The 27,472-nt window shown below is 39.7% G+C and overlaps 1 protein-coding gene across 8 annotated transcripts in view; it reads left to right on the top strand.

Annotated features, from left to right (window-relative positions):
- Window positions 1-27,472, top strand: part of COL19A1 (collagen type XIX alpha 1 chain) — a 324,092-nt gene that overhangs the window by 282,928 nt on the left and 13,692 nt on the right. For all 8 annotated transcript variants that reach the window (XM_032409538.1, XM_032409537.1, XM_032409544.1 and 5 more), the window contains 8 exons: window positions 3,145-3,198; window positions 7,670-7,714; window positions 10,331-10,375; window positions 10,470-10,532; window positions 14,746-14,781; window positions 14,918-14,962; window positions 17,553-17,723; window positions 19,456-19,522. In XM_032409538.1, coding sequence (XP_032265429.1) covers window positions 3,145-3,198; window positions 7,670-7,714; window positions 10,331-10,375; window positions 10,470-10,532; window positions 14,746-14,781; window positions 14,918-14,962; window positions 17,553-17,723; window positions 19,456-19,522 — 526 coding nt within the window. The remainder of the gene's footprint in view (window positions 1-3,144; window positions 3,199-7,669; window positions 7,715-10,330; window positions 10,376-10,469; window positions 10,533-14,745; window positions 14,782-14,917; window positions 14,963-17,552; window positions 17,724-19,455; window positions 19,523-27,472) is intronic.

Genomic DNA, 27,472 nt, shown 5'->3' with positions numbered 1-27,472 from the left:
GCAGGAGTCAAGCCACCAAAGAAATACCAGCAATGTGTTCATCTTTAAGATGCATTGGTCTTGATGTCACTGCCATTGACCTTTGTCTCTCTTATTAGTGTATTTTCAAAATCTCCCTGTGATGGAAGAGGACACATATGAAGTTCCTGATAAACGGAACACTTTCTTCTGATAGCGCTATTTTGATAGTCAACTCAGTGTTAAGTACATTGTGGAAGAGAAATACTTACTGGAAAGAAATTCCTTAATATGTCTCCAGTCTCTCCCTACCCCCAAAAAAGGAAGGGACTGTTTTTTGCTTTGGCTGTCTTAGGCAGTTATTCAGTAAGAAATGTGGTGTGCTGTCATCAACCTGCTTATTAGGTGTAATGTATCAGAAGGTTAGCACTCAGCATGGAAAGAGATCATGTCCTGCAGCCCCCCAGAGAGGGACAATTGTTCTCAAGCACGGAGTGTCACTCTGCAGCTTCTGCCAAATTCATTAGATTCCTTTTATTCCTTGGCAATTCTTCCTGTCATGTCCTTGTCAAGCATATGTTCATATTTCACTTGTATTAACCTTTTAACCTTGATTTATATAGTATGCTTGAAACTCAGATATACCTGAAACTGAAATAAAGTTTCAAATCATTTTCCATTGTCATGTGAAAAAAAATTAAGGCCCTTTCATTACAATAGATTTTGGTAAAACTAGATGAATAAATTTTAAAAGAGCAAAAGAAGAAGCCATAAAAAGTAATCTTTTCACATCTAACTATATTTTCAAAGGACATGCATTAAAGTGCATATTTTTTATTGGTCGGTATATAGTAAGAGCCAATTTTTCCCCTGAAAGCATGATTTCAACTAGTTAGTACCATTTTCTGAACCCCAATTATGTAACTTAGAAGTTTCCTTTGTTTTCTTATTCATGTTGCCCCCCTTTTATCTGTAACATTTTTTATGCTTTCACCAATCATATCCTTCATTCTAATTTTAATTTTCTTTCATCTTGTTGATAAAAATTTCCTCCTGGTCTCTCCCTCTGCTACTGACTCACAGCCCCTCTGAATCATGTAGAGGCCCCTAGACTTCTCACTGATTTTTCTGGAACATCCTTTCAAGTTTTTCATTAATAACTGCATATCAAGGTGATAACATTTTTTAAAGTATTCTAATAAAGGATAAATCGTAATTCACTTCGATTGGAAAATGGGTAGCAGACACATTTGAGTAGACTTTGAAGAAATTAGGCTTCAAATTCCTTAGCTACAACAAAGGATAAAGAATAAAAACTGATTAAAGGATATTCCTTGCTTTTAGAGATGTGCTTTAAGTGAGTGAAGCACAAAAGCAGAAATCTGGAATAATGAAGTTAAATACCGTGTAAACCCTCAGGTTTATCCTACATAAACCTTTGAAATTATTCTTTGGGGCCTATGCAACTCCCTTCATTTCATACCAGTTGCCCAGTACAGAGAAATACTACTTCCTACCAGAGAAATAAGCCAGGAATGGTAGAATAATTGGTCACAGAGCAGAAAATGGAAAAGCCAATTTGAGGAGGCAGCAGGGGCGCGGGAAAGTTGGGGGGAGATTTACTCTTCAGCATCCTTCATTTCCCATGACGCTGGGTCTGCACCACTGTTTCTAATCTTCTCAGTAAACGTTTGTAGACAAAAATTACCCTTAATTGAATTTATCTTCTGAGGTGCTCCATTTAATTCCTTTGATATTTAATTTATAAGAGGCTTCAATTAAATATTTAATTATTAACTACTTTCAAATAAATATTGATTGTTGGGTGACCATCTTCCTCGGTCCTAAGGATTGTTGAGCATGTAAACAAAGAGAATTAAAGAGTTCATTTCCTTTGTCAACAATCCAGGACCTCTTTTACAGTGCTTTATGTAGAATAGAATCTGAACATCTTTTTCTTTTTTTTTTGTCTGATTGGCAGGACATTTAAAAAGATTTCTAAGGCATGAAAAGTATCAAGTCATCTGCTTGTTCATTAAGTGCTCTGTAATAAGGACAATATCATAAATAATAATGGAAGTTGGAGACGGTAATATTTTGAAGCAGATTAGAATTATGCATGCAAAAAAAATATATTTACAGAGAACGAAAGCTCTCTTTTCCATTTAATTATGTTGAAAGCATCCAGTGTCTGAAGAAAATATTTGCAGTTAACATCAATTCATTAACAAGGAGGTATCAGACAACTACCTCCTTTATCTCTCCTGATTTAAAAACCTTAATGTTTACCTGCTCAAAATTAGCAGCTTCCTTCACCCTAACTTTTCTAAATATATTTCTTGAGAGCCTACAGGCTCCAGCTGGCCTGGGACCATACGCTAGAATACGTATAAGATTTTTTTAATGGAGGGGCGCCTGGGTGGCTCAGTTGGTTAAGCGATTGCCTTCGGCTCAGGTCATGATCCTGGAGTCCCGGGATCGAGTCCCGCATCGGGCTCCCTGCTCTGCAGGGAGTCTGCTCCTCCCTCTGACCCTCCCTCCTCTCATGTGCTCTCTCTCTCAAATAAATAAATAAAATCTTTAAAAAAAAAAAAAAGATTTTTTTAATGGAAATGCTTACTTATCTTCTGCCAGTGACCCATGAGCTTGAGCAATAACTTTTAGAATCACTGGAGATGCCGCTTCTGGAGCCATCCCCTGAAGCATTCACAATTCATGGCCAACTGCAGAGAACACTGCAGGATGGTAAACTTTGCTATCAGACCTTCATCTTCATCTGCTCTTAAGGAGCTTAGTCTTATTCTCTGGTCATCTAGCAGCCCTGGGTACCTCACAAATTGGCAAACTTCACTAAAATCCATCTTTCCTTCTAATTTTTATTGAAATTGGAGTTATCGCTTACTAGAGGGATTCATTCTAATTAGATTCTTAATCAGAATAAAAACAACTAATCAGAAAATATATTCATACTTCTCCAGGAAATAGCTTTATTCTCAAACTATTTTCAAATATCAAATGCAAGAATACAAATGCTTGAAAATAGAGCATACCGATTACTTGCTAAATTGCCAGTCAGTGTTTGGGGGTACTTTTTTGGCAAAAAAAAAAAAATCTTTGTTTTTGAAATCAAGGCTTAAAAAACCTCTTGGTCATTGCTCCTACATTTCTTATGTTCATATTTAATAGGGAGAACCTGGTGCAATGGGGTTGCCAGGACTAGAAGGATTTCCAGGTGTAAAGGTAAGTACAGGGGTTAAAAATGTGGTCACTGATTCAACATTCAAAAATGTTTACTGAGCACCTCCTATTGGACCAGGAACTGTTTTAGGTTTAAAGATAGCTAAGAGTACAAAACAGACAAAAATCTCTGCCTTCAAGGAACTTATTTTCTAGGAAGGGGATACAGAAACTACAAGAATAAACATAAGTAATAATGTTGGTAAGTGCTATGAAAAAGAAAAAGTAGAGCAGGTTAAGAGGGCTCAGGAGTGCTAAAGGAGAGTGTTGTAATTTTAAATATGGGTCTGAGAAAGCAAGATCCGAGCAAAGACTTGAAAGAGTGAGACAGAGTTAGCCAAGTCCCCTCAACCCTGAAGGAAGAATGTCCCAGGCAACATAAATAAGTTCTAGAGATCTAACATGTAGCATGGCAACAAGAGGTAACAATACTTTACTGTATACTTGAAAATTGCTAAGTGTTCTCACCACTACATTAATTAGCTTGATTGGGGTGATCATTTCACAGTATATGCATATATCAAATCCTCAAGCTGTATACCTTAAATACATACAATTTTTTGAAAGCATAAACATTAGGTCTAAATGCGCTGAGACATGAGCATTCCTGCTACACCAAAGGAGACCAGGAGAATGAGGTGAAGGAAAGGGTGGTAGATGAGGTCAGAGAGGTAGGGGTAGAAGTGAGGTGTAGCCCTGTCAAAGCAGTCCTGCAAAGCAATACTACTCAAAATGTGGCCAGTGGAGGACGAGTGACAGTCTGCAAATTCTCTTATGGGTTCTGTGGCAAGGTAAGTATAGACTGAGAGTAAGTATTTAAAAACTTGCCTAGCAATTTAACTTTGCCATGATATTCAAACATGTGATCAGTAGATTCACCTTTGTTCAGGATGTATTAGAACATAAATGATAAACTGCTCCTGAAGGAGCACGAGTAGTTCAAGAAGCACTAATAATAAAGAGGCTTACTAGCCATTGTGAAGACTTTATCTTTCACTCTGAGTAAAATATGGAGCCAGTAGTTCATTTCTGAGTAGAAGGGTGATGAGGCCTACAGCTGGAGAGCAGCGGTGGAAGCAGGGACAGCTGCGATGGTGTTGGCTCAGATTGAAGTAGAAATGGTGGAGATAGTGAGGAGTGGCTAGATTCTGGATATATTGGGAAGGTAGAACCAACAGGACTTTCTAACTGATTGGACATGGGTATGAGAGAATAAAGAGGAGTCAAGGATGACTCCAAGTTTTTTGACTTGAGCAACTGGCATGATGGGATAGTTATCAACTGAAATGAGGAAAGCTATAGGCAGAGCCTGTGTGGAGAGGGTGAGGATGATCAGTTTAACTTTGGACATGAGGTCAAATTTGGCAGCATCTATTAGATAGCAAAGTGGAAGTATTGAGTAGGCAGAACAATATAAAGGCATGGAATTTGAAAAGAGTCTTAGTGGAGATTTAAACTTGGTTGTCCCAAGCGTATAGATGCTGTCTTAAAGCCAGGAGACTTGATAAAATCACCAAGGGAATGACAGTAGATTTTATAAAAGAGAAGAGGACCGAGGACTGAGCATTGAGGCCTCCAACATAAAGGGATCAGGAAGAAAAGGAGGACTGAGTGGGGGAAACTGAGATGAAGGGACCAGGGAGGTAGGAGGAAAACTTGGTGTCCTGAAAGCCAAGTAAAGATAATGTATCAAGGTGAAGAGAGTGATCACCTGTCTCAAATACCGTAAATAGGTCTAGTATGATGGGGATGGGGTCAAGTAGAATGGTCAAGTATTAATCATTGGATTTAGCAGTATAGAGGTTTAGCAATAACAGATTATTACTATTTCACTATTTTGGTAGGAGCAACTGTTGGATTTAAATGGATTTAAGAGAGAATAAGAAAAAAATAATTAGAGATAGCAAATACAGCATAAACAATGGCCAAGGAGTTTTGCTGCAAAGGAAATCAGAGAAATGGGAAGGTGACTGCTGGAGGAAGTAGGGTAAGGTTTCATAAAATGGATTTTAGAAATGGACCATAGAAATATCAGAATAATTGTATGCTAAAGGAATGATCCAGTAGAATGGGGCAGGGGAGTGATGATATAGGAAGAAAGGGGAGAGTTGCCGGAATGACATCCTCAAATTGCTAAGAGAAAATGGGAACTAGTACATAAATGGAGGTTTTGGCTTCAGAGAGGAGTCTGGATAGTTTATCTGTAGAATCAGGTAGAAAAACAGAATATAGGGATACAGACACAGATACACCAAGAATAATTGGTTGGGGTGTATAGAAGTTCTTTTCTGATTGCTGAAATTTTCTCAGAGATGGAGGAAGAAGATCATCATCTGAGAGTGAGTTGGGGAGAATAGGTTGGAGATTTAAGGCAAAGGTCTTCTAAGAGAGAGGGAGAGTCCAGGGACCACAGAGTGCGATGACTAGGCAGCCCCAGGGCCCCCCTCAGGTTCATGGACATGAACTGAAGTGAGACCAGTCAGAGAGATCTTCTCCAGCATGTACACTCAGGTAAAGACATAGATTTAAACAAGGTTCCAGTTTTGACAGGTGAGTACTAGAAGCAAGAATGGGCCAAGAGAGTCAATGGTGTACACAAAGGAGTGAGTATAACAAGTGACCATGGAATTTAAACTAAATAAATAAGGGAGAGAGGCCATCTAGAAAGTTGAAGGATGATGAAAGATTTGTTCAATGGATTAGAGGTGTTGGTGGCATCAGAAGTGTGAGAATCCAAGGTACTCAAGGGAGTGAGTTAAAACTATGGTGGCCCAATATCAGAATGCATGAAATTTCAATTATGGAGGGGATGGAGTACTGTCAGTATTGGTACTGACAAGGTCTCAGGTATAGCAATGGAAATAAAAGGCCAGATCATTAGAGGAGAATGGTTCAAAGAACTGCAAGACCTGAACTTTGGAAGGACCATATTGTCCAAGAGAAGCCTTCTTAATATTAACCTTTATCAGATATACAAGAGTTTCCACTGAATAAAAAGTTCCAATATATTCATTTCGGGGGTAAAAATCCCATAATTTAAAAGGAGCAGAGTGAAACTGACAAGAATTACCTGTTTATACTGTTTGTCCACTGTTCCATTAGTTTTTTTTCTATTTGCCTAAGGCTATGCTTTATAAAGATATTACTTCTATTTATATGTTACAGTTTATATCCTAGTTGGTCTGACCTTTCATTTTCATGTTTAATCTCATTGTATATGTAAATATAACATTTATGTAGTCAAATAGCAAACTGATTTTCTTTGTGTTTTCTTGTTTTGCTTTTATGCTCATTTATCTTATTTTCACCCAAAATCAGGTAGTCACTTGGTATTTTCTTCTAATTCTTTTATACCTCATATTATTTTATTTTTTACATAATCTATAAGGGATTTCCTTGGAGCATAATATAAAGAGAGGAATTAAACTTTTTTCAAAGAAATTACTCAATTATTAACACTATTTGTTGAATAATACATTCCTTTCTTTACTAAAATCCTATTACGGATGTTGGTCTATTTCTGAGGTTATATAGCATTTTTATATTGCATTGATATACTGCTTAATCTTATGCCAATATTCCATTATTTTAATTGTTATAGCTTTGTTATATATTCAGATACTGGTATTGCTAATCTCCTTATTGTTCTTTTAATTTTTTTCTTTTATCTTCTCATGTATTCATTATCCCGAGTGGACTTTAATATCATCTGATCAAGCTGCAATTTAATAAGAATTGCTTTAAATTTATAAATTAGTTTGGGTAGCAATGACACCTTTACAACATTGTCTTGCCCTCCAGGAATAAAACATATCTCTCCATTTAATCAAGTCTTCTTTTATGTCCCTGAGTGAAGTTATGAAGTTTTTTAATGTAGGTTCTGCTCAACAAAAATTGCCATTTTATTATCCCATATATAATCTATAGTACTTTTAGCATCATCAGCTTTATCTAAAATACCACATTGCCTTTGGAAAAAGAGTTGTGTCACTCTACTGTTCAGAGCAATTCAAGGGACCTTCTGATGGCCTAATGAGGAGAACTACAAAATCCCTTGTTCTAAATATCTTTATTCTAACCCTACATCCAATAAGACAAGTGTAGGAAAAGCTTTTTAGAAGACGTTCAATGTGCTCTCTTTTTTAAGTATTGGTAACGGATTACTTTTGGAATGAAAATACTGTATTGACTAATTTTAGCTGTATGTGTGGAGCCCTATTAAAAATAGGTCACAGAAATGATAACCTAATGCTTGTTTTCATTATTATTATTTGCTTTCGTTTTTTGGAAAAAAAAAAAACTTTAACAAAGTCAGTTAGCTATTCATTTTATTTTCTCATCTGATATTGATAATGCTTATCAATACCAAAGAAAAACTTGACCAAATCCAAATAATCATTTGAGCATTAATTTTATAGGCAAAGATTTTATAGATATCATTATAAGTAGCAATTTTTTTTTTAAATCCCAACAGGGGGATCGAGGCCCAGCAGGTCCCCCAGGAATAGCTGGAATATCGGTGAGTCGAGAGTATCCCATATTATTTTCACAAGGAAGCAATTCTATCTCCACAATAAATCTATAGCTAGGGATCAAGAAGGGCTAGGGAGCACACAGTAGCTCCTATGCCATTAGGTTCTAGAAACATCCAGTTAAAAAAATAAAACCACCTTGTCCCTATCCATCCTCAAGAATTCTTTCTTTTTGGGCGCCTGGGTGGCTCAGTTGGTTAAGCGACTGCCTTCAGCTCAGGTCATGATCCTGGAGTCCCTGGATGGAGTCCCGCATCGGGCTCCCTGCTCGGCAGGGAGTCTGCTTCTCCCTCTGACCCTCCCCCCTCTCATGTGCTCGCTCTCTCTCATTCTCTCTCAAAAAAAAAAAAAAAAAAAAGAATTCTTTCTTTTTTTTTTTTTTTTTTAATATTTTTATTTATTTATTTTAGAGGTGGCGGGGCAGAGAGAGAGAATCCCCACTGACTGCAGAGCCAAGCATGGAGCACAGTGTGGGGCTTGATCCCATGACCCTACGATCATGACCTGAGCTGAGATCAAGAGTCCAACATTTCACTGACTGCACCACCCAGGCACCCCAAGACTGCTCCTTTCTTTATTTTCATCTTTTTCTTATTTTTTGTCTTTTTCTTTTTTTCCCCACCTCCCTTAAGGAAGGGAGGAGATGCCCAGTTAGTTAGCTGTGCCAATATGTTAGAACAAGCCCAACTTTGAGAAGCTTGTTTTGTTTCTCTGCTCTTATCATATTTAAGGTTTCTTGGCACCCAAAAGACAAAGTTCTTATCCTTAGGCATGTACTTCAAGTTCTTGATATTAAGCTGCAATCTGAGTTTTCCCTCGGCCTGGTGTTATTAACAGATCTTTACTGCTGCTAATGTTTCCTCATAAACTAGCCCTTCCAGCCTCTCAATCATTTTTGTTGCTCTCCGGTGTCAAATGTTTTAATCTCATCAAGGTCTTTTCAAATGAATAGGAAGTGCTCCAGGAAAGGTTGAAATCATTTCTCTGAGCCCTAGGGATCATTCTGATCTTCATTCATGATGCTCTAATTAAAATTTTGTGGCCATGCTTTATGAATAAGAGCCCACTTATCCTTTTGTTCAGTGCCCCTGCAGGGTAGGCCCAGGGTAGGAAAGTCAGTGGAAACTACGTGCTTGAATCATAAGAACACAAGATAAGAAAGGGCCCTACCATCCCACTCACCACACCCATTGACATCTACCGACACCCAACACCACCCAGAGCGTAAACCACCCATCACTCCCATTTTTAAAAGGCCAGTAGCCACTCTATTTTACTCTAGTTGTTAAGCCTAATAACAAAAATTTAAAACCCATCCCTAATCTGCAGAAAACCATCCTTTATAGAGGACGAATCCCCTTATTTAGCTGTTCTATCCCTTTCTCTTATATTCAAGCCCATCCAGAGATTTCTCCAGGGCTTCTTTCTCCTGCTTCTTCCCAGGATGACACATGGGTAGAGAGGAGGAGGTGTCTGTGAATGCTGGCAGTGAGGTGACGCCTCCAGTCAGCATGCTCTCCCCCAGGTTCTCCAAGCTCCCCGTGACCTTTGAAATTGCTGCTGCCTGCCACCGATGTCCCTGATCCCTTTGTCTCAGATCTCAAAGCCTGAGCACTCTCTCCTTGTGTCCTATGCCAAACCCATGTGGGACATGAGCCTTCAGGCTCTAGCACATCCCCCAACGTGGGCCCACAGGAGCTTCAGCAGTTCCTGCTCGTACACACAGGCTCTGGGGAACCAGGGCTGCTCTGTCAGGCCTTGTGTCTGCCTAGCTTCACCACTCAGCCGTGTCCGAACCTGTGAGGGGGGTTCCTCCCAGAGTTCTAGACAGCAAGAGGAGGAAAGGGTCCTTGCTTTTTCAGACTCTCTCCAGGGGAACCTACTAGGGTTTCTGCAGCCTCAGCCCTACAGGGATGCCTGCATCCCTGAGTTATTTGTTTTTCTATCCACGTTAGGTCTAAGGGATAAAAAGTGGTTCCTTCTTTTAGCTTGGTCTAGATACTTTGGCACTTCTCACTTCTGGTGTCTGATGGACCATCTTCCTCTCTCATCCCTCCCAGTGGTCTTCTACCCAACAGTTCTCTGTTTTCAGTCCTCCAAGCCACAATTGTGTTGGAACAAATCAATCTTGTCCTCTTCCTTTTAACCAAACATGGCTTTTCAAGTCGAACATGGTATTTCTTCAGGCTATCCTACTATGAACTTAGAAATCCTCTTAAGAAACACAAAATCTAGGAAAGGTGTCTTTGACTCCATGTGCCCTCCCACCCCCAAAGTCAAGAAGAGCTGCCAATCAAATAGGCACTAGAAGGATTTCCAGTAATAAAGATACGTTGACTTCATATTTTCAAAAAATATTATCATCCCCTCCTACCCTCTGTTATAGACAGATATGTACATGCAGAGAACTGCATTCTAGTCTATACCTTGGAGCCTCCAGAGTCAAGTACATGTCCCCACAGACTCTGTCCCCTTAGGAATGCCATTTTAGTATAGAGAGCCACAGGCCTGGCAGCACATTAAATTCCCAGGCAGAGAGGGCAAGGACATGACATCATGTCCGAATTTGGCTTCTAACATTTCTCCTTGCTTTGATATCCCAGGGAAAACCTGGAGCCCCAGGGCCTCCGGGAGTCCCAGGGGAACCGGTGAGTTGCCAGCCACTTACTTTAACCATTGTACTTGCATGCGGTTCCAAAGCTTTCCTTAGCAACTAATATTTGTCTGTGGACATGCCTATAGGGTGACAGAGGGCCTGTTGGAGATATAGGTTTCCCTGGACCAGAAGGACCCTCTGGAAGGCCAGTAAGTACTTTTTACTATTTAAAATTTGCCAGTTTGAGAAGTATTCCAAGTACTGCCTCTTTCCCTATCTCCTTGGAAAATCTGACGTTTGTCGTTTCTAAGGAAGTAAGAGCAAGTTCCGCAAATGGATCTTTGGGGGTGTGATTCTCACTGAGTGTCCTAGCTCTGTATGAGGTATCTTTATGTCTTAAACAATGATGAAAAAAGTGAGATTGTTTGTTTGTTTTAAGTGTCAGGAGATTAGACTCATTATTTCTTAAGTCTGATGTTCTCCGAGTTAAAAAACAAAATGGCCTGTCACATTCAAAAATATAAAGAAACTGAAGACTCACAGATATGACTCCTGGGTGCTAAGCTGAAAACTATTTTCTCAGATTCCCTTCTTTATCTATGGACCTTGTTCTTATACTTTCATAAATCATGCTTCTAAACATAGCATCCCTTTGATTCCTAAAAGAGCTCTTGGATACTGACATATATTGCTGTAACATGGTAATAATCATTCTTACTAATTCAGTTCGGTTCAACATATATTCATCTAGTCTCTGCTCTTGCTAAGGATGTGCTGGGCCACGAGGGAGGGGACGTAAAGATGAATGACATAGAGCCCACTCTCGGGTTTGCTCTTTATAGAAGGTCACTGCTCCCTTTGCTTGTTTATTTGTGTGTGCAGAGGGAGTGCTATTAGGACAGGGAGGATACTGAAGGTGAACAAGCAGCACAGAGTTCACGAGGCTGGTTCAGTACCTCTGGGAAACCTTCTGGGTCTGAGTGCTCCCTGGCCACCACCTGCTCGGAGAAGGCACCATAAAAATATAGGAAGCATATACAATTTAGAGTCAGAAAGATATGGGTTTGAATTGTGACTCAAAGGGTTTTGTGAGTCACTTAACTAACATGACATATGGTAAATATCTCCAGTGCCTGGTCCTGGGAGGCACTCAATAAATAGCTTCAATCCCTGCCTCCCCCTTCACCTCCTGTTACCAACTCCCTATCCTGGGCCCCTGACCATTTTCTAAATGCTTGCCCAGGGGATGATGCAAAAAGCAATTTGTTTATTCAACAACTATTTCTTGAGCACCTACTAAAATGCTAGGCACTCTTCTGGGGGCCAACAACTCTTGGCTTTACGTTCTGGTATAGGGACACAGACAACAAACAAATAAATACATGTGCATGCACAATTTCAGGTAGAAAAAGCTCTAAGCAGGGTGACACACCAGAGTAGCATTTAAATAGAGCAATTAAAAAAGGCATGCCATTTAAGCAGAAACCTGCATGAAGTGAGAGATCAAACCTGGAGTGGTTGTCAAAGGCATTGCTTCAAGGAAGAGAAATGTCCATAGAGGAGTCAGCCTGGTGTGTTAAAGAAACAGCAAAAGGCATGAGGTCAAGAATGCACTAAGCTAGGCAAGAGTTGGAAAGATACTGAGAGAGAACTTGGCAGTGGCCTGGCCATGAGGAACTTCTAAACTATGAATGGAATTTGGATTTCATTTGAAGTATGATAGAAACCCATCGAAGCATTTGTAGCGGGGAAGGAAAATGACTGGAGTACATTTTAAAGTATCACTCTATTATGTGGAGAGCAGACTGTAGGAAGCAGGATGGAAGCAGACAGAACAGTGTGGAAACATCACCATAATCCACATGAGAAATAATGATGGGGAGAACAGGGAGATCATGAGGAGTAGGGGAGTTTAGGATGTACATCGAAGGGAGAGTCAACAAACTCACTGATGGACCAGATGTGGAGTGTGAGGGAGAGATAAGTTAAAGCTGTGGTGCGGGGTCTGGGCAGCCATGTCACAGTGGTGCTTTTGGTGAGATGGGAAAGACTGGAGATGGGTAGGTGTGGGAGGGAAAACCAAGGATTCTCTGTGGTGGACACATTCAACTTCAAGCACTAGTAGACATCCAAGTGGAAATGTCAAGTAAGTGGTAGATTATGCATCTTGAATTAATGGAGAGGTCAGGACTGGAGAGACTGATTTAGGTATTTTAAACCTGAGCCTGGATGAAATGGAGTCACTGTGGATTGGGAGGGGAGAGAGCACTTCAAGTTTTAGGAAAAGGACCTGGCAAAAAGTCTGAGAAGGTACAGCCGGTGAGATATGAAGAAAAACAGGTGAATGAGGTTTCCTGGATGTCAAGGGAACTAAGTGTTTTAAGACAGAGAAATGATGAATCTAGATAGGTCATGTGAGAGCTGACAGTTCTCCTCTGGGTTTAGAAATGTGGTGGTCCTTGGTGGGAGAGGTTATAGCACGCTTGTATCTTGATAAGAATGATCCAGTCAAGTGGCAAAGTTTTGATGATGCCATGCGAGTGGAGATAACTTTGAGTACGCGGAGAAGACTGGAGTGGACATTGGTCTTCACAAGGAACAGGGGCAGCTCATCCTTCTTACCAGGAGGAAGGAGGCAGGCAGAAGTTGGTGTACAAATGCATGTAGGTTGGTGGATCCCATGGAGGGAAGGAAGGTGAGGTGGCTCTCTCCTATTTATACTCTCTGTGGAAGAAGAATCGAGGTCATCGGTTGGGTGTAAGGACTCAGGTGGTGATGCTGGGGATCTGAAGACACAGGAAAATCTGTGAAAGAGTACTTTGGAAGAGAAGGAAAGGGAGTGGAATCCGGAAATCCAGGATGGCCTGGTTGTGCAGAGGAGCTACTTGCCATCTGCCTCCGTACGTTTAGGTCGGAACAAGTGAGCAAGGATATGTGTTTTTCTTCAACCACAGCCAGCCGCTCAGGTGCAGACATGTGGTAGACAGAAAGCCAGTTGTACCCAGGGATGGAGCTCTTCCACATAAGTGAGATGGGGGGAGGGGAAAACAAATCCATTCAGGTTATTCTAAAAATCTCTAAAAGCAGTACTTGTCTAGGTAAAGCAAGTGAATAACACCTTTATATACATGATAGTCATTGATGAATTACAAAAGACAAAAAAAGACTGTACAGTTATTTCTTTTCTTACATTGTTACCAAAAGCATGAATTACATTTTAACACTAGATTTATCTTCCTTTATTCAAGTGATACAGTTGGTTTTTTTTTTTTTTTCTCCCACATCCTCTCTTTAATCAGCTTTATCTTTGTTGCTTGTGTTTCTGGATGTAATAAATTCTTTGAACCATACACTGCAGGTAACGTGTCCTTAGTTCAAGTACTCTAGATAATTCCCAGGGTGTTTCAGAGAGGTTGGGGGACTTTGGTTGGGTTATCAGCTGTGACGGGTTTTAGTGTAATTTACAGCAGTGAAAACATGTGCTTGTCTGCAGTTCCAGCCTTGTAGAATCCATCCCAGCACAATAAAACTCTCCTAGGCTTTTCAGAGGAGGATGTCCATGCAATTGCCTGCTGGCTAAGAAATCATTTTCCTTACCTTGATCTCTCTCTTCAAACCAAATCTCAAAAACACATCTGCTGTTGGACTCTAGGTATTTGATTTGACCCCAAGTGCTTTTCCTTCTCACATCTCCTGGCCAAAAGTTGTCTCTGTCTTATAAATCTCTGAGCGGGGGGCTTTATTTCCTCCTCCAGAACTGCCTTGTAAAGTTTGGGAAACTTCCAGGTTAGTAAACCACTACTTAATGCTCTCAAAAACCATCATTACAGATTTCTTACTTTTCTTTCATATCCTCCCACGGAAAAATAACAAATTGTTCTCTGGCTGACAGTTTATTTCACAGTAGGATCATGCTCTGGCCGTGTTATGAAATTTCCCCAGCAGCAACTGAGACCATTTACTGAGAATGACTCTCTGTGCTGGAAAATTGTTAGAGGGTAACGATAAACACCACACACCAGCCACCCAGCACCACGGGGCACCTTATTTTTCAGATTGTACCAAACAGAATAAGTAAGGAAAATAACCCCGTTGACTATTTACAGTGAGCGAGGCATTTTGTGTTCCTTCACCAAATCCTTAGTTTTAAAGTCACGATTTTATCCTCACTTTATAAGGAAAGAAGCTGATGCTATTAAGGTTCAGTAAATTGCCTGAAGTAAATGGAACTTGTCAGTGACAGAGTCAGAATTTGAACTCAGGGCCATCTATTCTATCAACATTGTTTTCTGTTTCACCACACTGCCACACCAAAATAGCAGAAATATGATGACTAAGTCCTCGAAACTTTACCCTTTTATTGTGTTTAACTATGTCTACCGATGTAGAGTTAGAAATATTAATCATCTTTTGTCTTTATAGGGAATAAATGGAAAAGATGGATTACCAGGTACTCAGGTATGGAAAATACCACTTCAAATAAATGTTCTGATGTAAAACCTCATCCGCAGTACCTGTCAGAATACTTGACTGAGCAGGCTGGGGAAAAATCTTCGCAAGCAGTGATTTTTTAGTGTTGACGTTTGTTTTTCAGGGTATCATGGGTAAACCTGGAGATAGAGGCCCCAAAGGAGAACGTGTATGTATATTACTATTCTGATCATGAGTTAAGCCTGTGTGCTGCAACTGCCTCATCCTTTGAGTTACACAGTGGGTGTGTGGATGCCTGTAAATCTCCCAGTATGACACGTCTAGGGTGTATGTGATCCAAGATCTCTTCTGGGCATAAAATAGGCCAATTAAGGACCCAGAAGCAGGCCATATGGCAGGTACCCCTACAACGATGACCTTTATTTAGAACTAAGTCTAGTGTGCTATCCCAGCTTTGGGGAGCTTTGATCCTCCTGTCTCAGACACATATTCCTATCATGCGATCACCACTTTTCTCGTTCCTTAGAGTGGGGTCTCTCAACCTCAGCACCGCTGATGTTTGGAGGCAGACAGCTCTTTGCTGTAAGTGTCCGTCCTGCGCAGCGCAGGACGTTTCGCAGCATCCCTGGCCTCTAGCCGCCAGAAGCAGTGCCACCAGCTCCCCTCCAGTTGTGACAACCAAAAATGTCTCCAGACATCACCAAATGCCTTCTGGGGACCAGAGTGGCCCTCATGGAGAACCCCTGACCTCGTGGAATATGAAGTCGAGTAAGGGGGGTGGTGTGAGGAGGTAGAGCAGTGGAAAGTGGAACCGAACAGAGTGACGAGTCACGCCAATTCCGTTATATCCTTTTATTGTAATTGGTTTGTTGATGTTGTTCCAACTTCCCATTATTTTCTTTTCACTGCAAAGATTACTCAAGCACTGTTACTCAGTGGCTTTCTCGTGAGGGCTGCTAGTGTGTTGCATGTGTGTGTTTGTGCACTGGTGTCCAGTTTACTCGTTTTTACTTATTACACAAATAATTCATGATAACTGAAGGACTTGTGAAAACAGAGATAATACAAATAAAAAAGAAAGAAAAAGGTCTACATTATCCCACTGCATAGAGATAAGGATTCTTGATTTTGGACAAGCACTATTTTGGACATATTTCTATTTCTCTTTTACACATAATATGCATATATACTTAATGTATCAATACAAATGAATATATGCTCTTCCAAAAATGTGTTCAGACTGTTTTGTAAATGACTTTCTTCACCTAACAGTATATAGTGACCATCTTGCCATGTCAGTAAATATAGATCAACAGGTGACGTTTAGTGGCTATATGTTATTCCACTGTTTGGATATACCTTACTTCACTTTCCTAGTCTCCTTTTTCTGGATATTTAGGTTCTTTCCACTTTTCATAATAATAAATATCACTGTAATGAACATCCTTGTGCCTATATTGTAAAACAATTTTAATATGCTAAAGACTGCGATTATTTTGCACATGATCACAGTATTGATCAGCATGTGTTAGTACTTCTTTATTTTTTTTAATTTGACTCATCCCAGGTATTTCCCCAAATATGAGTTGATATACTTGTATGCAGATACATTTGTATAACTAAGACAGTAGCATTGAAATTAGGTCCATCTGCTTTTTCTTCTTTCTACATGGCTTCTTTCTACATCTCTTCATTCCATGATCGAATAGATCCCTGTAATTGTTCATTTGTTTTCATTACTTTTTTTAAATCAGAAGAAATGGAGTTTGGCCTTTTGCACAGTAGTCACAAATAAAAGAATAGCACAGTGAAATACAGGGCAGCCTCAATGCAGCATCCCATCATATTTGGTATGATCATCACCTCCTGGCACTGTAGAACTGAGTATTTGGAATATCTGTAACCGAAACGCTCTATGGTACATATATACACCTCTCTCCTGACCCCCCGCCCCTAATGCACAAACACATGCAGTAGTAGATACCTTGCTGGATAAAAGTCAGCATTAAATAAACTTCTTATTACAGTCAAGCCACCTAATACTATCTTATACCTAATTTACTATGGCACCTTACTCAGTGAATTCTCTCATAGTTCATTTATGTTATTAAGTATATGATCTCAGTGATGACCCTCCACCCCAAGCACCTGCTCTGAACTTTTTCAAAGGCTCTCCTTTCTCATCTTCCTGAGTTGTGTATCTTTGGGACACAGCATGTATGCGCGCACACACACACACACACACACACTCAATACACTGTAAAACACGAATAAAGAAACCAACCCACAGAATCTAATAAAGATTCTGATAAAGGTAAAAGAAGAAGAAAAGCACATGATTTGAGAAGGATTTTGAGGGTACTGAAGTTTTTACTTGGTGTAAAATCTGGGTGACCATCTTCATTCAAGTGCAAAATCCTCTTGGCCATCTTCCTTTATTATTGCCAAGGAGACTCAGGCCTGAAATGAGAGCTGCTGTTGACTTTCAAAAGTGTCATCATTCTAGACTAGCAATTGAGTACAGCTAACGTTGTCACTTGCTTTCTATGGGTGCCTTCAACATGCCAGGCTTGTTCTAAGCGCTTGACTTGACTCACTCATTTCTCAGCAGCACCCTTCTTAGTGGGTACTATTAATATCTCCACTTTATGGGACAGGAAACCGGGGCACAGAGGGCTTAATTCCCTTATCCGAGTTCCCACAGCTAGTAGATGCCACTATGAATCCAGAACCTTTGCTTTTAACCACAGCTTATGTGTTCTCAAAGAGATCATTATTATTAACTTTTTCCTTAACAGGGTGACCAGGGAATTCCAGGGGACAGAGGCCCACAAGGTGAACAGGGGAAACCAGGCCTTCCAGGCATGAAGGGAACCATAGGTCCTGTGGGGCCACCTGGAAGCAAGGGTTCCACGGGATCCCCCGGGCACCAAGGCCCTCCAGGCCATCCAGGCGTCCCAGGCACTCCGGTGAGTGGTGCCGAGAGCTCCAGTAGCTCCTGGCTAGTATTGACCACATATCCCTTTTACAGTGAAAGCAATCAGAATCCTTTTAAAAGAAATAAAATGAACCTAAACTGCTCTCCACAAGGGTAGCAATAGCTGCCGTTTATTTCAAGTTATGTACCAGATCCTCTGCTAAGTACTTACTATACGTTACTTCAGTAGATCCTCACAACTAGGAGCATTGGTGTCCTGTAGGCCCCACTTTACAAATACAAAAACTGGGAGTTGACTTGTTCAGGGTCACAGTTATTTAGTGGGTTAGACCCACATCTGACGGACTCCAAAGCCAGGCTCTTAAATACCATCTATAATGTCTCCCTACACTGCACAAATGACATATGTCTGTTTTATATTAAAACTCTATTTGTTGAATATGAGAACAACAACCCTGCCTTGAGTGGTACTTTGAGGTGGAAAACAGGCCAAGAAGGAGTGTTTGGTTAAGGAAGCCCATATTATTATTAATATCCTCAGGAGGGGTGGTGGATGGCCATTCACAGAGGAACTTAATCAGAAAATATCCTTGTTAGGGAGAAAGGAGGGTCCTGGAGTGGGGAGGGCGGGACGGGGAGTGAAGGACACACTGTCCTCAGATAATCAGCCAATACCAGATGGAGGCCAAATTGGGCATTCCCACAATATTGAGATTCTTTATTTTTACCCACTCTCCCTAAGCTCTACTTGAATAAAGCCTGTATAATGAGCTCGCAGTGCTGTCAGTAATTGGTATTAGATGCATTAACTCAAGTTAATATGTCCCATATACCATGAAAATAAAATGTTGAAAGAGAGCATTTTTGGAACTCTTCTGTCCTACAGAAATCATCATTTTATGAGCCCATCACATTGTCTTTAATGTCACACATATACCTCTGGATAATAACCACTAAAAAAAAAAAAAAGAAGAAGAAGAGTAATAAAATACTTTGAAATCCTAACGATCATGAAAAATAATAGCTCTCTTTTAAAAAATATCAAGGTACCATAGTAAAATATTATTATTATAAATGTTAGATTCTTTGCCAAATTCATGTAGCTTCATTTGTCGAGGGGTTAGAAATTCAACTGACATCATTTACCTACTTCCCTTTCTCATGTCCCATAGTGTTTTCTATTAAAAAAAGAAAATTGCTTAATACAAATATGCTTACAAAGTGTAAATTACAGAATAAACTATACCGTAAAAATGACTAAAACTTGGTAAGTTTTATCCCATGAATAAAACAATTTTAAAGAATAATCTGGCATACTTGGAGTTCTCTTCCTTTAAAGAAGCATAGTATTAGTTAGATATTGACTTTACCAGTGCCCAGGGATTGGTTAGAAGTTAAACTGTTCCTGGGATATTAATGTCATGATAACACTGTTCAAGTTCTGTAACTTCAGAAAATGAAGTAATAGGAAATGTCTTTCCTAATCATATGAAGCATGTCTCTCCATTTAATAAGAAATATGTTCGAATCACTGGTTGTGATTCCAGCCCACAGCTTTTAAAGCAATTATGCACTTCAAGTTCTTCTCAGCATTTGATCAAAATAACGGTATTTATTGCCTAATATAGTCAATTGCCAAAAGCATTTTGTTTGATAAATGTACCTCCACGGAAGTTTCAAGTATGCACACCAACCCAGGATTTCAATTCTTTATTCATTTGTGCTATGCTCTACTTTAACAGACCTTTTTCTCCCTTCTTTAGGCTGATGCAGTTTCATTTGAAGAAATAAAGAAGTATATTAATCAAGAGGTTCTAAGGATTTTTGAAGGTTAGATCTACTTAATAAACATTTCTGAATTTTTCACCAGTTACTACCTCCCATCCACTGTAGGGGATCCCTTCAGCACTCTCTCCAAAGCTGGCCATTCAACAACAATGTTAAGAGGCAACCTCTTTTATGAGGGGGATGAGGCATCTGTTAGATAGAAAATTCTTCCTGACACTGACTTAACTTTGCTTCTCTCTAACTTCCTCTCATCATTCCTGGTCTGTTAAATAGCGCAGGTAAAGTATCTTCCTCTATTCCCATGACAGCCCTTAACAATATTTTTCCATATCCATAGTAGTCATCCTTACTTTTCTGTGGTGCAAGTGTATCTAGCCCCTCCACTGTCACCACCCTTGAAAAACACTTCATTTTTTTTTAAGACTTTATTTATTTATTTGACAGAGAAAGATAGCAAGAGCAGGAACCCAAGCAGGGGGAGTGGGAGAGGGAGAAGCAGGCTTCCCACGGAGCAGGGAGCTCGATGCGGGGCTCTATCCCAGGACCCTGGAACCATGACCTGAGCCAAAGGCAGATGCTCAACGACTGAGCCACACAGGCGCCCTGAGAAACACTTCATTTTTAAATGACCCTCATTCACCCAGGAGTATTTTGACCAAGGCAGAGTACAGTGTGTTTTGATCTAGACCTGGGTCAGCAAACTTTGGCCCACCAGTCAAATTCGCCTGCCCCCTGTTTTTGTGTGGCCCACAAGCTGACAATGGTTTTTACTTTTGGGGGGGTGTGGCAAGGGGGAGCACGTAGGGAGTACATTTTTAAATGGTTTTTTTTAAATCAGAAGAATATTTCATGACATGTGATAATGATCTGAAATTCAAATTTATTTCCACAAATAAAGTTTTATTAGAGCACAGTCAGACTCATTCTTTTAGGAATTTTCTCTGTTTTCATGCGAGGGCAGCAGAATTGACTTGTGGTCATGGGGATTGCATAGCCTGAAAAGACTTAAATATTTATTATCTGACCCTTTGTAGAGAAAGTTTTCTAACCCTTGATAATAGACTTCAATAATGCTGCCTATGATGGCATCCTTTAAAAAAAAAAAAAAAAAAAAGGCTTCATTGATTTTGATTTTTCAATTAACTAACAACCCTGGATCTTGTTTACACAGATTTTTAAAGATTAGATGTTTTTCATTGTGTGCTGTGTCCATTTTTAAAATCTAAGTGTGTGATTTTATGTTTCTTCATATTAAATTTCAAAAGGTTTGTGTTCACACATTGTCCCAAACTGAAGATACCTTGTGGAATGTTGTCTTACTGTAGGGCAGGTGGACTGACCCTCATAACTTTGTGCCATCTCTGAATTTTATAACCATGTCATCATTCTAATTATAGGTAGAAATGTTGGAGGAAAGAGTCAAGAGTCAAGGATTAGGCCTTTCTTAATGCCACTGCATTCCTCCTGTTCACTTGTTAATTCTATTAATCTATTGTTTCAGTGACCTCTGAATCCATATAGTTTTCTAAAATCCACTCTACATTTTTTTTATCTGTTCCCAAGATATCACATGACTTTGTCAAATGACTTGCTAAAATCAAGATCACTCCCCTCAACTGTGAGCTTAATACAGTGGGGAATTTTTGTCTTTAAAAAATGAATCCGCATTGGCTCTCCTGGTTCCTGCTTCTTTTGCACAGCATCCTTTCTTTGCCAAGCTAAATATATATTACTGAATTTTGCAAGGAATAAGATTACAAAATGCCCCAAGTTCACCAGAAGTCTTCCTACTGCAAACATAGAATTAGCTACTCTCCTAGAAGCTCTGATTATTTTAAGCAGTAATTAGTATTAGAGACCAAAATCTCAGTGCTTGAGTATACATTATCTTATTTCACATGAGCACTAGAGATAGAACAGAGTTAACACAGGAACTTTGGCTGCTTCAATGACAAAATAGAAAAAAAAAAAAAAGGTTTTTTTTAAAGGTAATGAATTCATGCTATTGATTTCAATTTACATTGATCTCTACTAAGTATCTTTACCATGCTCTGGCATGATAGGTCATTAATACAATTGTCCACTGTGTTTTTATTTCAAGCTACCAGTTTTCTCTTTATAATTTTAATGTTGCCCTTCAATCTAGAAATCCTTTTTTACTATCTTTTTTTTTTTAATCTCTGAATCAAGCATCATGGGAAAGAGCCTCCAAACTTTGCAATCCAAACATACCCTCTCAATAAGCACTCCTCAAGCATCACCTGCCTGAAAAAGAAAAAGGCATCTCGAGTGCTCCAGAGAAACACTGAAAAATATAGAGGCATAGACAGGTCCAGCTAATTTGCAGGACTCAATGCAGAGTGAAAATGGGGGTGCCCTTATTCAAAAATGATTAAGAATTATAAGACAGCCATAGTTAAACACTATACCAAGCAAGGGACTCTGTGTGACTGCACAGGTGGGTTGTCCTTAAAGCCTGCCTGGGCACAGGACTTTTAGGACCTCAGAAAGCATCCACATGTTTAGTAGACACAATCATGGAAGGGAAAATACCAGCAAATATGTTTTTGAATTGTGATCTAAAATTCTCCTTTAACTCTTAATGTCCATGGGCTCTAGTGTCAACCGTCTTTTATCTCAGGCAGCTTTAATGCAGAATTTCAATTCCTTAAATGACTTTAAATTTAGTCTGAGACGTGGGGAGTGTTCATTTTGCCCAGTGGACCCTGGATGAAGGCATGGCCTCTGGTGGCCTCCCTGTTGCGTTCAGCAGAGGAGACGTGCCACTTGCACCCACAGAAAGCTTCCTGCTGCCTACTCACAGGCCGTTGTGGGGTTATTCCTGTGAAGGACTGTGCCTTCTGAGGAGAGAACAGGGGAATTGGACCACTCTCCACCTGTCTTGGGGCAGGCTCTTGCGGCTTGCACTTTCTTCTAAGTCTGTGAACTCCCCCTCTGCTGTTCTATCCCAGCTTCCTCTCCCAGTCACTCCCTGCCTGCCAGGAAGCGAAGGGTGCAGAGGCTCCCCCAGGCCTCCTCTGGCTCCCCCCCACCCCGCATCTCCCCCAACCACCTTCCCCAGTCTCTCCAGCCTGGCGAGGTCCCTCAAAAGCCACATGTCTTGTCTCAAAACCATATTCTAAGGTGGCCCACAAGGAAATTTTTGGGGAGACTTGTAGACTCTGAGACTCTGAACATGATACCCCCTCTCCTTTCATCTTTGTCGGTACCAGTCCAGCAACACTTTCTCCCAAACAAAATTGTATCGAAACCCGAGATTTGGTTATTTAGCACTTGAGTTAATTTGTCCCAAGATTATTCCAATTCAGTCCATTTAACTTTCCAATTAGAAGTCACTTCTCCAAGGCTTCTGAATACCATTTACAAAAAGGAATAAGGAAAAACTCCATTTCCACAAATCCTAGAGCTCCAAGGTCACATTTCTCCCTTTCAGAAAGCTTTCTCTATAAAAGCAAAGACTAATTTTCACAGGACAGTGGGCTCAGTGGCAGCTTATGTTTGTCTCTACCCCATTCACCCCTGCACAGCTACAGCCTCGGGGGCAACTCTCTCTGCCCAGCAAGTTGTGCACTGTCTATGGGGCTCAAGGGAGTGCTGGAGAGATCCTGCTCTCCCACTTTACCATCCTTTCACTGGAGGTCCACACTGGAGCCTATAGTGAAGCCTAGATCAAAACCCCAAACTTGGGCTCTCTAGCTCCCTTCAGGGATTTCCAGGTCGCCCCTTCCCACAGATCTCACACTTTGGGCTCTGTCCCAGGCCACCAAGCCCTCCTTCAGCATCCCGATGCCCCCATCTCAAACCTAAGCATGGTGGAAGAAGGTGTTTTCCTATCAACCCCAAGTCTGGGTTTCTGCTGGATCACAATGGACAAATATGTGCCCAGTCCAAAATTAAATTAAATTCCCTATTTGATTAGCCAACAGATCAAATCCTTTTGCAAATAAGGTGACCGCACAGAGTGGGGCAAAATGCTGGGTGTCTCAGCTTAGCCTCTTTTGGCTTTATGAGGGCTTTGCAGCTACCCTACAAATTAGCATCTTGCAAGATCTGAGAAGCTTAATTCTTGCTATGACACCACCCTATTATACTTGGAGATTTCCATCAACACGCAGGAAGAATTTGCCAACCTCTGCAGAAATGTGGATACATATCCTGCTTTCTTGGTTCTTGAGACAAACTTGGAACCAACTGCAACTGTGGGAAGAGAGGAAAGTTAAGGGCTCTGTGTCCCTGAGCAGTATTTCTGTCTCCAGAGCCAATGTCCAGGAAAGCCCCTTTATCTATGTTTTCTCCATTTTCCATACATATATTTCATATATATATGAATATTTATCCTGTTTTCTTGTTTCAAGTGTAACACCTCTCTCGCATCTCAACAACTAAGTTACTAATTTACATATGTGTATGTATATGCATCATATATATACACCTCACCTGATAAGAAACATATCTTGAAGATGTACATATACCTTTTAAATACTTTGCACAGCATAGCCTCTATTTCTTTCAATTTGCCTCTTTCCATTTCTTTGTTTGGGTCTGTCGTTCAGCTTATAGGATTTCCTTTGTGCCAGTAATCCTTGGATGTCTGTTCATACAAAAGAGTAAGTTCTAAAAACTTAATCGAAAGTTATGAGTGAATGGTGGGACTCGTGCACCATGAGCTTCACTGTAGGGTAGTCTAACTGGGCTTTTTAATTGAGAGGACTTCAATTTCAGTGCCTTTAAGTCCTTCCTCTTATTCTGGCCAGATTCCCCAGAGGAAACGCTTCCATTTCCTGCCTGGCTGCCAGTATTTGGAGAGCAAAGTAGGAGAATAGGACTGAAAACAAAAAGAATAAATGTGCACTCATTTATTCTTCTTGTTTTCAGTTAGGGAAGCCCAAGACTCAGTGGGATCTGAAGGCCCTCCAGGGCACACGTGATCTATTTACCTTTTTTTTTTTTTTTTGCTAGGTATGGGGAGGAACAACTACCCAGGTGTATAGAGAAAGAAATTTCTAAGACTACTTCTTAAACAGGCTTTCAGCTAATTCTTTTTATTTTTCTTCCCCTCCTTTACCACACTTCCAGAAGTAACACACATTGCCAATTCCTGAGACTTTTAAGGATTCTGTGGTTTAGAGCAGGTTGTTTGTCAGTTTCTAGTATAAAGATTTGGTTTTCTTGAGTCTGCTAAGTCATCTGTCACTCAGCCTCTGGTTCTCAGCTTCCAAAATTTTGTCATGTTGTCTTCTTTCATATTCTCCCCATTCTTATGCTTTTATGCCTTTAAAAAATATCTTACTATTGCTTTCAAGGGATTCGGGTGCGTGTGTTTAATCCACCATCTTTACCCAAGGTAACATTTCAAAGCAGCATGCTTACGATGGTGGCAAAGGATTAGGTCAGAAATACAATGTAGCAGTAACAGCCTTTGGGTTATGATGAACCACAAAATGAATATGAATCCAGCAAATGATACTGTGGAACTCACAGTTAAAATGAAACTAGAGAGTAATTATTTGAATATATGAAAGGAAATTACTCTCCTGATATTTTCTGCCCCTTAGGAGAGAACTGTATCTAATTTTGGTTTCCACGTTTAAGAGATATTATGGAAAAGCCCTGGAATAGTGAAGCCAAAAAGTGATTTACAAAACAGATGACCAAACCTATGAGTAAAAGTTATTTAACCTGAAGACTGAGAGATAACAATAGTATCAAGTAGATGACTGATTTCCCAAGGGAAATCCTCATTGACTGCTTTCTGTTTCCATCATAGAGTAACAAAAGAAAATAAGTTGAAGCTGTACCAAGAAAATGGGCAATTTAACATTTGAATGGCCATTAGGAGAAAACGATGAATTTCCTTATTTGGAAATATTTACAAATTCTGTCTGTGAAATAGAAGGTAGACCTGGGCCCGATGACGTCTGAATGCCCCTTCATTCTCCATATAATATAGTTTATCAACACATTAATATTAATGTCTGCATTACGTTGATGAGCCCATTCTCTAAGGAAGGCAAGCCATTGGTCTTATTTGTTAGAATGACTGTCCTGGGTTTGCATTGGTAGATAGAATATGTGTGTTTGGTTTATGTAAGCTCCTATCTGAATTCTTCAGTTTCCTGCCTCATTAGAAAGCATAGTCAAAACAGTTTAATTGACCAAAGATCCCTGAAAACAGAGAAAAGGCAATTAAGAATACAGGTCTTTACAATTTATTTAGAGGCTCAAAAACATATTGTTTTAAATTATAGAGCATTAGAGTAAGGTTCAGAAGAAGTAATTATCCTTTTGCTAAATGAGTATTTCTGAGTATATCTTGAAGCTAGATAATTTATAGCTAGAAGTAATTATCTTTTTAAAAGAATTCTGTTTTACTAAAAATATTAAAAACCACCTAAAGCAAATACTTATAAATTCAATTTGTGCATTAAAGAGGAAAAAATTAGTACTGTGAATATTTGTGTTTAGACACTGAAGGTATTCAGAGAGATATATCTCAAATTAATAAAAAATTATACTGGGGCTCCTGCATGGCTCAGCGTCCAACTCTTGGTTTCGACTCAGGCTGTGATCTCATGGGTTGTGAGATGGAGCCCTGACTGGGCTCTACACACAGTGGGGAGTCTGCTTGGAGATTCTCTCTCTCCCTCTCCCTCTGCTCACCTCCCCCCTTGCACAGGCGCTCTCGCACTTGCTCTCTTTCTCTCAAATAAATAAATTTTAAAAAAAGAAAAATTGTACTGAAATATATATCTCTTTTAAGTGCAAAACAAATAATACACAGAGTTTTGAATTGAATTTCATATTTGCTTGTAAAACACCCAGTTTACAATTTCATATAATAAAGAGATATCTACATCCAATATAATGATTTGCAAAACTATAACTATATGCTAATTACAAACTTGTTTTATCTATTTAGTTATTGGAAACAAATGTATGAACATCAACCAAACTTATCCCAGGTGGGTAGTCAGGTAATTAGAAGTTTTGTCCAAAGACCCATAATTTAATGTCACTCAGGGATGATTCATCAGATCCTCATTGGTCTTCTCCCATCCCTGTCAGTCAGTCTGCATCCAGAGATTCAGATCCTGTGGATGTTGTGATGCTTCCATTCTGCTTGCTTTATAATTTGAGAAAAGGAGTGTACAGTGATTGCTCCTTTGATAATTATACCTAATAGTCCATGTTTGTTAGGACTTTTCCCCTAATAATTCTATTTGAAAATAAATTTGTTTTACTTTCTCAAGCAGCACAAGATCCTACATTTTCTAAACAAAATTTTTTATCGAAAGCCTATTGAAAAATAGGTTTTACTAGGGGATAATTTGCTCTTTATAAGAAGTTTGTAAAACACACATATCTGCTTAAATGAAATGTGCCCTTACAGTTCAGCTGAATGAGCTAAACTGAGTAAAGAGGCTAGAGAAAATTGGAGTAACTCTTCACAAGGTCTTTATGATTTGGCCTTTGTTTTTTCTAATTGGCAGCTATAGTTTCCAGAATGTTGCTGTCATTTGGTCTTACCTACAAAGTAAACACTAATTTAAAATTCAGTAAGAAAATTTTCTGGAAGATTTGTCTGCACCAAACCCATGCTGAATTCTTTACATTAAAGATTCATTTTTTTCTTACACATTGGATGTATCCTTGAAAAATTGGGTGTAAATTAGTTTTACAAATGAAATCATTTGAATTTGCTTTTTGAAGAAAATATGTGAAAAGAAAAAAAAAGGGACACCTGAGTGGCTCAGTCGGTTAAGGGTCTGCCTTCAGCTCAGATCATGATCCCCGGGTCCTGGGATCGAGTCCAGCATTGGGCTCCTTGCTCAGTGGGGAGCCTGCTTCTCCCTCTGCCTGCCGCTCCCCCTGCTTGTGTTCCCTCTCTCACTGTCTTTCTCTCTCTCTCTGACAAATAAATAAATAAAATCTTTAAAAAAGGAAAAAAGTAAAGAAAAGAAGAGAAAAGAA

This window comes from Phoca vitulina, unplaced genomic scaffold (assembly GCF_004348235.1).
Source record: "Phoca vitulina isolate PV1807 unplaced genomic scaffold, GSC_HSeal_1.0 scaffold11, whole genome shotgun sequence".
Lineage (NCBI taxonomy): Eukaryota > Metazoa > Chordata > Mammalia > Carnivora > Phocidae > Phoca > Phoca vitulina.
This window is presented reverse-complemented; position numbering and strand designations above follow the sequence as displayed.